The sequence below is a fragment of the Ambystoma mexicanum genome, chromosome 2q (assembly GCF_040938575.1).
Source record: "Ambystoma mexicanum isolate Mex_15411 chromosome 2q, UKY_AmexF1_1, whole genome shotgun sequence".
NCBI lineage: Eukaryota > Metazoa > Chordata > Amphibia > Caudata > Ambystomatidae > Ambystoma > Ambystoma mexicanum.
Window position 1 is genome coordinate 850,499,555 of NC_090924.1, and position 14,686 is coordinate 850,514,240.

General features: G+C 42.5%; 1 protein-coding gene across 5 annotated transcripts in view; it reads right to left on the reverse strand.

Annotated features, from left to right (window-relative positions):
- Positions 1 to 14,686, reverse strand: part of SVIL (supervillin) — a 950,451-nt gene that overhangs the window by 760,857 nt on the left and 174,908 nt on the right. For all 5 annotated transcript variants that reach the window (XM_069648084.1, XM_069648081.1, XM_069648082.1 and 2 more), the window contains one exon: positions 1,905 to 1,993. Coding sequence is in view for 4 of the 5 variants with exons in the window: in XM_069648081.1 (XP_069504182.1) it covers positions 1,905 to 1,993 (89 nt within the window). In the remaining variant the exon portion in view is untranslated. The remainder of the gene's footprint in view (positions 1 to 1,904; positions 1,994 to 14,686) is intronic.

Below are 14,686 nucleotides of genomic sequence, written 5' to 3' on the forward strand. Positions count from 1 at the left end.
CCATCACGCATCCCACAGTGAATATTTCCTCTAGTTACAGGGATACTACAACTGCTCTCCATTTTCTGCACTTCTGAGCCAGCTGGCTTGGTCTACATGCATCAAATCCATCACTGACCGTCTCCAGCTCTTCCAGAATCGCTCCCTATTATAACATTTGATATTCATTTGCATGCCCTCCACTGTTTCCCTTACTTCACCACTCCCTTCTCTTTTCCTCCACAGACTATGTTCTGATACACCAGTCGGGGGTACAATATACAACCTTTCTGAGAAACCTCTGTGCTGTAAGCCTACTACGATGGTAATTTGACACAGTACAAAAACATTTACATTATATGCACAATTCAGTGCAGGAGTGAGGTATGATGGGGGCAGATATGTATTAATGATGGGCAAGGGACACATCCAAGACAGGGTGTATAGAGTAGCAAGATGTAGGGGTGCAAGACCACACACTTGTGAGGCTACACCCACCACACATTCCTCTCCTAATGTGGAAAGCCTGAAGGCTCCCAGCGCGATGCTCAGGCCTCATAGTTCCTCACAGTAGGAGACTGCCTCTGAGCAATACCAAACTTGTGTAATAGGTGGGCATTCTGATGTGAATCAGGAGGAGACTGCTTAGTTTATTTTACATCAAAAGCTCAAAAATAGATTTGAACACAAAATGCTTTGTAAACACTGAAAACATAAATGCTCAGACTTTTAATCACAAGGTCTATAGCATGCTCAGGCTTTTAATCACAAGGTCTATAGCATACACAACTTTTACTATTATCCATTCGAGCACTAGCACGACAAATGACCGTACTTTGTCGACCTCCCCACACTGGGTATCTACTTCTCTGCAAGCTTATGCATATTTCACTCCGCCCAACGGCAAAACTCAGCTATTCACGGCTAAAAAAGGCAGATTCTATGATTTTGTCATTGTGTTGTGAGCACAAATAAGGCTTCTATCTTTAAGCAACTGTGTGCTTAATGTGTTAATTATATACTTGTAGGATTAATTCCCCTACACCTACTGACTGCCAGAAGTAGAGAGCCCCCACCAGCACCACTCAAGGTAATTACCCCTTATTAGATGGTGCCTTAGTGCTTTCATTTGAACTCTTCAAAGTACCTAGCTACCCACAAGCTGACTCTTTGTTTTATGTGTTTTTAACCCTACAGATGCTATGAGACAGACGTTGACTATATTTACAATCCAATAAGAATCAGGCTATGTCGTAAATACCATCTCCTCCTGATGAATGTTCTATACTCATGTTAAAAAGAACAGAAACATGTTGAGACAACTCTCTGGACTAAAAACAGACATAAATCTAGGACACATTAATTCTAGTAGAATCTGGTACTTCAATATCTGTTTTACAAGTACCAATTGAGTATGTATCTTCTGTGAATTTGTTTTAACTCGCTACCTAAGCCTGTTACGTTATTCCTTGTTTTATATTGGATGTTATTTATTGTATGTGGACCATCTTATTTAATTATATATTTTAACTTTTAAGACTAACTATTAAAATTGATACTGATCTTTTAACAGTTACTGGTCCCCCTTTATATGAGTTCTAGTTTTCTAAAACTCTAGCATCTGCATACTAGCTTTGTCTCCTAATATATATTGTCAACTCATTCCAATGCCAGTCTGAGTTATCCTAATGAGGTCTTTTTCACCATGGCTCCGGCTTCGTCCTTGTATAGAAGGACATGTTAGATAGTATGCCTACGTGGAACGCAAGGCATAGCCCAACGATGAGGAACCCTATTGCAATAAAAAGAACTAACCCACTTAAATCAGTATTTCACTTCTGAAATTATACAGGAAGCGTTCCCATCCAATTTTAAACACAATGCACAGTTTAAGGGAAAAGTTAGTTAACTAGTGACCCGTTTACCTTTAGGAAGGATGGCTAGAAGGTTAGCATCAATATCCTTGGTGTGCGGAAGATCCTCTTGGACTTCAATTGAAAACGCTTTCTGGAAACTGGAAACCAAAAAGGTTTGACAGGCATGAAAATCAAATCAATTATCTCGTAGTGAAGCACCAAGACAGCACAAACTTTTTATGGAATTTTGAAAGACCACCACAGTAGAGGCAAGATGCATCACCATCACACCTTATCTGCTCACATTAGAGTTACATATTATAGGATAGGCATGTTTTTAAGATATTAAGGAAAATTACCTCTAAAACGTACATAAACTATCCATGTTTCTCCAAATGATAATTCAACAGGCAGGATAGTTTTATGATGGTGAGAAAATCAGAGGCAGCCTACAAATCCGCTGTGGATGCCCACTGCATTTTGGTGTACTTAAAGAAGCAGGGCATAATTGACAGTTGCCAGAGTACTTTGTGGTCCTCAGACCATTTCTCCTCTTGTCCACCAGTTTTCTATAAAGCATCAGATCCCTTCAGCGGAACCTCCAGGCAAGTCATGTATGTAACAGGGGGAAAGCAGTGGCATCAAGTGGACTCGATGCCAGTGTTTCCTCTCTTCCCAGGTAACTCTTAACAGGTTCCATACAGGAGTTACTCTTTTGAAGGGTGCTTGGAGGGGTAGTTCAGACAAAAATACAAATCTTGGGAGTTGACGGGACCCAGAAGTGTTGTGTGATGTAGGAGGCCTTTTGGGGGTTTGGCTGGGGAGAGTGGGGTTTAATATAGGTGGTAGTTTTAATATGATACGATTGGTTATTTATAACGCGCTTAACACCCAGACATTTCTAAGCAAGGGCCCGGGGATTGAACCTGTGTTGCTCCGTGTCGTCTTGCTTCCAAGGCGAGCATGTTGCCCCTGAGCTATCCTCCCGAGACTTACAGTCCTGTTGAGAAAAGGAGATCAAGATCTGTAGAAAGTCCGTCAATGGAAAGGAAGAATAAGGTATTGAAGTTCAATTAGATAGGATGGTTGTGCATAATCTAGCCGCATTGGTCACTCTTGCGGCATAGCAGCCCACCTTTTAATCAGACCCTGAGAGCAAGCAGAGGGCTTTATGTGAAGGGGCAGCCGGGGAAGAGGATTGTTAATGTGATAATGACCACTCAATGCAGGCTGGAAGACTATTAGAACATGGTTATTACCTCATGGTTTAAAAGCAATGGCCCAACGGAAGAGAGGAGTTAATTATCTGAATCAAATCCTCTTAAACGTTTGTCTTCGCTATAGCCATCGATGAAAGTGACAGAAAACTGCGACTGAGACAACCTTGTGTCGTAGCGAACAAACACGGAAGTGTGACCCTGTCCCTCCCATATCTTGCCGACTGTCTCTTCCTTGCAGCAATGAGGTGACAAAAAAAAACCCACACCCCTTTCAGGGTGTGAGCAGAGCTGTGTTGGGGTGTTCACAGTTATAGCAAAGTCAGAGAGCTTGCTATGTGTTCGAAGCCATATTTGTCGAGCATTCGAATTGGGCGGACAAAAGTTAAACCAAGGAAAGGAGTCTGTTGTGGCTACAGAAACATATTAAAGAAGATGGTCATCTATGTATGGGTTTGTTTTAAGAAGCTGACAATCACTAAGTAGTCCCATGCTCACCTACACGCTGCAAAATACTTGGTCCTATGAGAAAATCAATTCAAGATGTCATGTTTCCTGCAAGCAGTCCCAAGTACTTATTTATCATGATTTTAGTAGCGCATCTATGACTATCAAGGCTGGTGATACACTGGCAACAGGAGAGGCACAGACCTACCAAACCCCACATTACTAGCTTCAATTAATTTTTTTCTCAGTATTGACAACTGAAATATTTCAGTGGATGTCAGTCTTAACAGCCCGGTTCCTGCCCAAAAATGTTTTTTATTTGGGTTAAACAAATAAACATGGTTAACATTAGACATAGTGGGCTCCATAGAACTACCCCAAAACATGAAGTTACAAAAATATTTTTTAAAAAGCACCAAAAAAAAAAAAAAAAGAAGTTGGCAGAGCGCGCAGGGGATATTACCACAGCTTTTATCTTTTAGATTACATATGGATTGGCAGAAACCAGTTCATATATGCTTTAATCCCCTACCTGTAAACCAAGCAACGGCCTAACATAATGCCACACTTTTTGCAGTAAAATTAACATTGCAATCTATTTGGGTGACTAACACCTCAAATTCTTGTCACCACCTGGGACACTTGGTATTCCGCAGTTCGGCTTCATGGGAGGTCCGAGCTATAGCAGGACTGCTGCTGCCTCAAGTAGCTGCTCAAAATGCAACTCTGCTATAGATTGCAAAAACTGCTAGCGATGGGTGGGATGCATGCGATCTGGAAATCATGCTATCCTTTGAAATACTATAGTGTTTACATCTCTTTTGTACCCAACTTAGAGAGGGCAAGTCAGGCTCAGTGCAAGATTTATTGCAGCATCTGAAATTGGTTCACTGACAATTAGTTTTCTTTTTGGTCCTAGAAATTATTCATAAACTGTCACATTGCAACAATGTGTTATCATTGAGTTTGCCCGTTTTTTGTAATTGTGATGTTGGGTCATGCATACTCTTCAGTTTTGTCTCCTTAGAATGTTGTGAAGCATTCATTTTTCATTTCACTTGGACTTTTTCAAATCAAAATAAATACCCTTTTTCTCATGTGCATGGTCCATTTTCTGCACCATACGTTGTATTATGAACTTAGATTAATATCACCTCTCGAGTTAGGGGCGACTCAGCAGGCAATGGTCCCAGTTTTTTTCCACTCTGTCCCAGGCCTGTAGTGTGATTACTAAATCATGCATTTTGCGTCCCACCTGTGTGCTTTCTCAGGGTCAGTTCTCTTCGAGACGAGAGTCAAGATTTCCTGTTCACAGTGTGCTTAGGGTCTTCTGGACTGGGTTTCGCTAAGGCCGATTCACTTGATTCAAGAGTCTGCCGTCTAAACAGAGAATCGTTAGAGATTCCATTTTCTTCCATCACTGGTGTATATGGGGTTGGTGCCTTTCAGCATCACTTCTATGGGTTGGCTGTTCTTGGACCCAGTCACTTGATCCTTATGAGGAAATTTTATTTTTACAAGGTGCCCTTCATTGACCTCTGTTCTCAGGGTTGCTCTGCGAGCATCACTCATGGCTTTCATCTGGTCCTCATTCTTTTGCATGCTCCAGACAAGCTCTTTCATGTCGACCATGTCATCCTGTCTCACCTCAGATAACCACAGGGGCACAAGGATGGATGCGGCCCTCCTCCCCCTCAACAGGTGAAATGGCGAACATTGGTGTCTGCGTCCACGGTCAGCCAACGAGCTGCAATTGCTTCTCTAGCAGTTCTGTAGAGGTCCATTGCTGACAATACTGCCAATTGCAAAGCTCCTTTTATGAACCAATTAGTCCTTTCAACAAGCCCATTTACTTGAGGGTGATAACTGTTTGATATTGTGGGTGCGTAAGAACACTTCCATTTCTCACGACAACGGAATGCCATTGTCTGTACCAACTTTGGGCAAGCGTTTTCTTTGAAGAGTGGTGTTGTGGGATGTTTTAACCCACTCATCCAAGCCCTACAACATCACTGTGCCTTTCTGGCAGCAGAAACATCAGAATGGCCACTGGAAAGCATGCTGCTCACCAGAAATCACCAGAAGATGTGCAGTGAAAACATGAAAAATAGGCTGCCATCCACTTTTTCCTATCTTAGTGAGCACAGGAGATCACGGCTTAAAACCACCATTGGGCTACCCACACAGTAGCCTGAAACCACTTGGAAAAAGCAATGCTGATTGCAAAGGAACACAGATCTGTTCAAAAATCCGTTTTTATTTGGTATCAAAAATTGCTAAAATCATGGGTCGCAAATCACGTAAAAGATCCAACCTCTTGTTGGGTGTTCCGCATTATGCTACTGCAAGAATCCACATCAATACAATGTCAGCAAGAATCATATTCGATCAAGCTAAATCTCCTTTTAAAGATATTTGATGGAAAGAAAGTTGTAAAAAAAATGGGTGCAATACCGTTACTCACCTCTACCAGAAAGCCGGCGTTTTAAAACAGCCACTTTTGTAAGGTTAAACAATTGAACTCAAGCATTGCCAAAGAAGAGAATTCCATCAAGATGCCAGATAGAGTGCTACACAGTGATTTCATGTTGAAAAAGACTTGATTAAAGATATGTTGCTTATTGTAACTGTATAAATGTATTTTTTCGTAAGGAACTAGGTTGCAATTGATCAGGAAGTAACCTGATGCAGTTCAGACTTCAAAAGGCTTGCGTTTCATGAGAATCCTTCACACCTTGGGACTCGACACCAGAAGGCAGGATATCGCAGGGTCATGTTAATCAAAAGAGAGGGGATACCTCTGTTGGCAGGAGGAAAGAGAATAGATTATTTCAACTGAATAGAATATGCTAAATTCAGGTGTAACTGTCAACACTGCTCTGGGAGAAATAAGACATGCAACCTCCGAGTCAGAGCCAAGCTTCTGGAGGTGGAGACAAACCAATGGGTGAACTGAATTGAAGGCAAATATATGTTTCATAAGAATACTGATAACTAATTATGCCAAGCGGACAGAAATGTCAAACCTTGAGATTCTTAAAATGACACATTCACTCACAGTTCAAGACTAAGCTGGGTGCTGTGTGATGTTCTGAGACCAGACCCCGTAATTATTAATATTGTAGCTGCAGTGTTTATGCTACAGACATAAGAATTTACAGTAATATGCTCAGAGAGGGTGTGTATGTCTGTCAAATTTGGTGCAGCACTAATATTGCAAAATTCACTAAAACCGCAAATAAGTTGTCATTTCTGAACTAAAGCTCTTAGGAAAATCAGAGTTGGAACAGAATGTACCTTAAGTAATCCATGATGTGTACATGTATTCTCAACAACTTGTGTATCTGGGAAACCTATTTGTTATGAAAAATTGATTTTCTATGGAAAAGCAAAGGGGAGTGATCTTTCCATAAATCATAAACATGACACCGGATCACACAGAATGACTCACCATTCCTTTCTCCAGTCAGGTCACAGGGAATCCTCTAACCTATTGAATCCTTAGTGAGTTGGGCATGTAGAGTCAGCCTCCACACCCACTTTCAAAACACATAAAAAGAGACTGCCGAGACCCAGATAGGGACTTCTCTTTCCACTCTTCAACCGATTTCTTGCACAGCACTCTGCAAGACTCCAGACAAAGACTCCAGATAGATCCAGATACCAGACTCTAGAACCAAGCTCTAGAACCTGAATCAGGGGCCTAACCCAAAATCTGAACTCTTCTCAGCAGGCCTCAGAATCTAGCAACCTAACCAAACTATTCATAAAAAACCCTTGGCTTGGAAGGTTTGGTCTAAACTGGCGACATCCGATAGTGGTAAGAAACTGAATGTCATAAATGTAAGTAGTCCAATAAGTCCTTAAAGTCGCGTCTCACCAAGTCGGGGGTTTAGCCAAGTACAAGACCCCTTGCTGAATAGTGTGAAGTATAGGTGACCTGGAAGGAGACTGCGCCTGATTCTTGCACACGAGACTTATTTTTTTATTTTATATTTTTTGTTTTTTATTTTTCAGAAAAAATTGCCCTTAACGTTGATGACACGTGTTTCGGTCCTCCAAGGACCTTTCTCAAATCAGGGCTATTGATTAGTCTTATGGTCATGTAAGAGGCCCCTGTCACGCAGGTCAAAAACGATTTTGAAAGGGGCCCCTTGAGACTTGTAGCAATTCTGCGATTGTACGCGCTTAATCTGAACAGCAGGGATTTATCCCAATGATATATGGAAGCTTATCTTTCACATCTTGTGACAGGGGCCTCTTACATGACCATAAGACTAATCAATAGCCCTGATTTGAGAAAGGTCCTTGGAGGACCGAAACACGTGTCATCAACGTTAAGGGCAATTTTTTCTGAAAAATAAAAAACAAAAAATATAAAATAAAAAAATAAGTCTCGTGTGCAAGAATCAGGCGCAGTCTCCTTCCAGGTCACCTATACTTCACACTAACCAAACTATTCAACAACCTGGCCATGCTGTTTGATTCTAGCCACAAACCCTGTGCTAGAACCAAGATCCAGAGAGAGCAGTGCTGTAACCGAGAACCGTCAGATCCAGACCGAGGGACCGAGCAGACCAGAGGCCATGCTGTGAGCAGAATTCCATGCCCGAGACCTATCCGGAGGAGAGTGCAGTCCAAACCCCTTGACCAGATCTTTGACGAGGCGCATTCCATTCAAAAACTAGGAGTGATTATCTAGTCTAGACCTGCATTTAGAATTTTGTGTCCATCCTGTGATTTCAAATCTGTAAAAGCACCATCTGTCATTCTGAAATCTTGACTTCATTTCTGAAAATCTACCTTCACAAAAACGTCTGTATCTTTTGAACTGCATGTCCTAGAAGCAAATTTTAACTGTCATTTTAAAGCTAAGATCCTATGCTTTCCAGCAAACCTAAATTCCTTATAGTTCTTCCGTAATCGCGATTTAAGCATGCAGAAAAATTGCCGCAAATTGCAATTTAGCTCAATTTCTCCATATGTTAAAAATAGCTGTCTCTTGCTTAGCACTGCTGAATTTTGTTTTCCATCTGGTAATCACTCATGAATCATTGCTAGTGTTGACCTGAACTAATCCAAAGTAACTATCACTTGTCCTGAATATCCCTTAGTGAATTAAAAGCATTTTTAGTATATTTTCCCATCCATTGCAATTACTTTCAAAATCGTTTTTGACCTGCGTTTTAAAATCATTCCCGTGTCTCTCTAAGCTTGCTGGGGGGGGAACTGGAATTGAACTGCATTCTTGATTGTATTCTTGAAACCTGTGTACCCTCCTTCCCATCTCTTCATACTGCATAGTGGGGGGAGTGAGTAGTCACAGGGGAAAAAGTGATCAGATTATCTTCTGATTGAATTCATATCAAGTTTATTTCTGTGCTGCATGCTTTCCCATCTTGCATTTCCTTGAACCATAAAATTATTCTCTGCTACCTTATCCTTCCACTTCCGACTCCTTTCAGATTAAAGAGATTGTGCTATTGTAATATTACCCATTCTTGATTCCTGTTATATTCATAAGTGTGCTATCAAATATTTTATCCATAAAAGTGAGAGAATATATATATATAGTTTAATTATTCAAATAAACCTTTTAACTTGAAAAACAAACCTACTTCTCGACTCAGTGAGGTCGGGGAGATCCATAGAGAGGGGCGTTATATAAGGGTTCATCATCCAGATTTAAGAACTTTGACATAGAAATATATCAATAAGGGCTTCCATTGGGCATCCCAGACTAGGCATTGACTTAATTGGAGTGCTGAATTGAAGTCACTTACAGTGTTCAGCACCTCTAGGACATTGACCGCTATATTGGGTACAAATTCCACCTCAACCCATTTTAATAGGTAGTCCACTATCACCACACCATTCTTGTGGTTGGTGTCACATGGCGTATAGCGGTCCTATTAAGTCCAGGCCCAACTTGTGCCATACGCCTTCAGGGGTCAGGTGGGGATCAAAGGGGCTTGTCGAGATTTGAGCCTCTTATCACTGTTGATGCACTCATGGCATCTCCCCATCATTGCTCTGATGTCTTGATCCATGCACTGCCAACAGTAAGATTCTCGCACCCCATGCCTGGTCATGTTGCCACCTAGGTGGCCTGCATGCGTTCTGCACAGTGTCACTTTTCGCATTCCTATGGGAGGTATTACCTGATCCCTTCCCATCAGCAATGTTGTGAAGGAGAAATGCTCGGCCCAGGCCCCCCCCAGTGCTTTCGGATGAAACCGAGGCCTGTGAATGTGCAGTTGGAGCTGGGGGAGGTTACAGACGGGAGGGCAGTGTCGCTAGAGGCCATAGTGTGGGAAGGGGGGTGCACGTTTTTTGCCCCATTATACATGGGGAAATTGGACACCATTTTAGGTAGTAGTAGCCATATTGGAATCGAGGCCTAGTTTTGTGCTGAAGTCAGGGCCGCAGGCCTTAACCGCGCACACAGAAATAAAGTGTATGCAGACGGGTGTAGCACCAGTGGGAAAGGTCAGAGCTGCAGACATTCATAGACCCTTCTTAATCTCATGTTGCCAACATCTCGTATCCCAGAAGGAATGTGCCCTGCAAGGCTACCGGGCTGGGGGGCGGTGGAGGGCTCACTGTGAAAAGTGATCCCATGAGAGGAGGGCACGAGCCTCTGACCCTTCTCGTCTCAGCTCTAAATAATAGCACCCAAAAGCCCCAGCCCCAAGACCGCCAGCATTCCAAGATAGCAGTCAGACCAAGGCCACCAACCAAACCCCCAATCTATCGGAGGAGATCAGAAAACAGGGATCATTTGCCTTCACCATAGGCCATGTGATTTGTGCTGTGAGGTGCCAGCAGGGATAAAACATAGCTAAAACGAGGGTGGAGAACTCTGGTTGGGCACCAACGTGTCTGGAATCGAGCTGTAGTTTTATAGAAGTGACGGCCTCAAAGTATCCTCTTAGCCCATGTTTGCAGTACCAGGTGCAATCAGGTTAGATATAGAGCCAGTATTGTTTTTCCAATATAATTGCCTATTAGCCACAGCTTCATGACTGATGGAAGAGTCCACGTGGTAGAAGATGGACAGAAAAGGCTGGGACCAACGGCCTGGTATCCCTTGTGGACAGGTAGCCTATGCATAGGGTCTCGACCAACCAGCCATGCAGGTTTGCAGATTATGTAATTCATGTCACTGATGACTGTATGCCTTCATAAAGTGTTCATACTGATTTTGCCAGAACGTTCTGTGGCAGCAGAGTCCTTTTCGGGTGCATTTCTATTTTCATGGGAATAAAACTTGTTCTCCTTGCGAGGGAGGGAAGAGAAGGAGTTACAGACTTTCATTCATATCCCCTTTTAACTTATGTTAACTTACTTCCTTACAATACATTGCACACAATTACACCTCAGGCCCAAAATGTTGCCCCTTTACATAACGAAGGAAATAGCCACTTGCAAGTCCACTACTCAATGCAGAGTTTCATCTGTGCACCTTTAGAAGCAAAGAGTAGAAACTTTCTGGCAACTCTTCTGAGACACAACCTTACAGAGGTCCTCTCAAAAGGCCTTTTGATGCCCATTATGCAACAAGCATTGGCAATGCCAACCATTTTGGCTTTGGTGCATGCATGGGAAAGGCATTTGCTAAGCACTGCCATAATGGTATCAACTGGTCATTGATGGTAGCACCTGCACAAAGGTGCGAGTACTTGGGCATAACAGCAGTTTCTGTCAAATGCCCAATACTTAAACACAAGCTGAAACGGTTGGCTTTGCCCATTGTTGTTTTGGACTTCAGTGAACGACATGTATAATGCTTATAAATGGAGTGGTTGAAGGCAGACTTGGTTAAGACATTTTAATTACACGAGTAGCATTTTTACAGCTCCATTTGAGTCATTAACTCTCAGAAGACTGCTTTGAAAAAACAATGGCAGGCATATAGAGCACAATGTTTGATGGGAATGCTTGAATAAAGCGAGCCCGGATCCCAAATTGATGCGTTTGGGGAGGGACAGGCAGTGGGTGGGAAATGGCCATAGGGATTAGCATGGGCAGTCAATGGGTGGTTAAATAACAGCGTTGGTCTCCCATGTGCCATTTCTCCCTAGCTGTAATATAATGCAATAGAGTTTGGCTTATAGGGGAAGTATTAGCACCACCTAATACCAATTCTTTTTTTTTTTTTTTAAAAGTGTCCGTAAAGGGGAGAATCCTCTGAAGGGACCGAGGTCTTGCAGAGAAAAATAAAATGCAATCTCAAGAAGATTAGACAAGAATAACTTTCTAATGTAGTTACTTCTTCCATACTAACCCCCCCCCCCGCCCCTCTCCAAATTGCCTATTGACACAAGTGGAGGGGGCGTGGGGGGGATAAAGGGGTGGGGGTAAATAGCATATCAAGAAAATCGCAGTTTAGCAGGCCACAATCGCACTGAGGGCAAGCGGCCAAAAAGCCATCAGTCTGAAGCAACACATCACACCAAAAGGATGGTGACGGTGAATAATAGACCGCCATTGCCTTGAAAATATGCTACTCAACAGGACATTTATTCCATTCCTTATTAAAACACAAACCCTATGAATTCAAGATCTTCATTAATCTACTGACAAACAACACCTCAAGATGGCTTCAACGATCAAGGAGTACACCAAGGCCAACATGCAAAGCACTAGAGCACCACACAAGTATTCCTTTTTCTTTGTAGATTAGCCAGCAGCTTGGCAAGGACTGCGAGTATTGTATAACGGGTGATGTCAGCCAGGTCAGGCTGTTCAAGTTCGATCAAACGGAAAAGTAAACACGACTATTCAGGTCAACTCACTTCTCCCTTTTCAAACACACTGCTTCTGAGCGTAATCGCTCAACTCGGCTCTTTCAAGGGCAAGACGAGTCTATGGAAAACGCCAAACCTGATGTCCAGAGAGGTTAACCGCTTTAGGAGGTTTTACTGTGTCCAGGACAAATATAGTAAACTATTTCTTAAAAATCATACCCGTGTCTGGAGACATTTTTTAAATTCGCAAATATGATTAGGACGGCTTAAAATAAATCTTTAAATATAGCAACACATGTCAAAGTTGTTTCAAAGCCTTTTCCCATTGTGAAACTACATGTATGAACAAAATCAGCTGCAAGAGCACCTGTAAATCCAAACGGTTCATGACGCGCATTCTGGGATTTTGGCGCATGACACCTTGGAACAAAACTATTGGGGGCGGAGGGCAGTAGCAGGGGTGGACTGGCCTATAGGGAACGCTGGAGATTTACCGGTAGGCCTCTGCACCCTGGGCCTATTTTGTCTGGTAACCAATTTGATTTCCACATTTTCTTATAGGAAAAAGGTTGGGCTTGCTGAAAATGTGTAATATGGGGCCACTTTGAAAATTATTTCCAGGGCCTCTTTTGGATCCCAGTCCACCCCTGGGCAGTGGATAGTAAACGTGTATGAATATAGCACGGTGTCATTAGTTTAAGATTAACCATTAGTTTAAGATTAACCGACTTTTTTATTTTTTATTTAAAACTATTTGTTTTTAGTCCAAAAAAAATAAAATAATGACCTTTACAAATAATTCATAATTCAATATAATAGAATACCAAATCAGTTACCATCCGACCTTAAAACACTAATATACATAACACAATCAACACAAGACTTTCACATAAAATAACTTATCCACAAGTTAAATTTCTTAAACGCTAAAAATTAATCCATATCTAAAACATACATGTATGTAATTAAGGCACTCTTTCAATTTCATTCTCAGTGAAATTTGCAAGCTTCGTTGTTTTAATTATTGAAGTGTCCGTTGATCCCCACATACATTTTATCGATATCCATTGTCTAGCTGAAATCGTTTTAGCTTGTAAGAAAATTCATAACTGTACAGCGCACATTTTCAAAATAGATGCAATAAATAGATGTTTTAAAGTCTCCAGATGCTAATTACAAAAGCGACATTATTGTGGTCTAATTCATCCTTAAACCAATGTTTTGTTCTAATTCATGTATGAAATAAGTCAAATCGAAATCGCATAAAGGTACTACGAACATTAGAACAAGGGCAAAGTGTTAACCGACATTGGATTTGCTGAAAGGCAGTTATGCAAGAGTCTTGGTTGCAATTAGTTGCCTCTGCTATTGATGTCAATGGAAAGAATCCCGCAGTATACTGCTTGCCAGATCAGTGCGTGTTTTGCTCTCCTTTGTTTAAAGAGTGCGTGTGTATGTGGCCATTTTGCACCAAATACTTGATTGTTGTTCCTTATAGAAACAGTTTGCAGCATTAAGTCATGCAATGACTTTTACTGAAGTATTCAAGGCTGCAATTAACATTACAGCGCAATCCTGTGTTTTTTTCCAATGCTTGCTTCGCCTTAAAATAGACGAAACGCAAAGCCCCCCCCCAAAGTCTACTTTTCCCCAAAAAACGGACAATTTGCTGCTTGAAAAAACAGGACTGAAGCGGGTACTAGGTGACGTGCAACCAAGATGACCGCATTGTGCCCAGCTCCTGAATGACCAGAGAAACGTAGGCCTGCACACAGGTAATGCTGCTTGCAGTGCCCTCGCAGAAGACCGGAAGCCTCAGTACGCCCACCGTCAGGCAAGGTTTTGGGTCCGCACACTAGCTGGCATGGCATTCCGTGACCCCGGCTGTGATCGGTAGAGGGAAGAAGATTGGGGCCTGTGCTGACTCTGGTCCTCGGACCGGGTGGTGTGGCAGCCGCACATGTAGACATTTGAAGGGGGTGCTCCACGCCCGCTGTGAGAGCCCCATGCTTGCAGTGATCCCCATGCGGGCCATCCCACTCCCGCGCTGCGGTGTGCTGCGCCTGCTGAGCGGCGCTCTGGTTTGTCACCATTGACATTGACCTGAGGAGTCGTTGAGTGGGGTGCATGCCCACACAGGAAGACTGCTTGCAAGGGATTGTTCTAGGTGGACCATGCACTCTGCCACACTGCACGACCACAGAGTGGCCAAAATGTATGGAGTAGAGATTATGGAAAGAGTGTCACAGATTGGGCGACACTCGCACCAAGATTATCTTCTGGTGAAGTGCCCCTACCGGGGAGGGTTCCGAGTAGGCCCCAGTTTTTTTTTTTTTAAGTGGGCGCTGGAGCGAAGAGGTTGGGGGCCTGATGCATATGTTCAGAGCTGGAAGGTGACTAGACTGAATGGAGGTTCTCTGTGCATAGCTTAACTGCC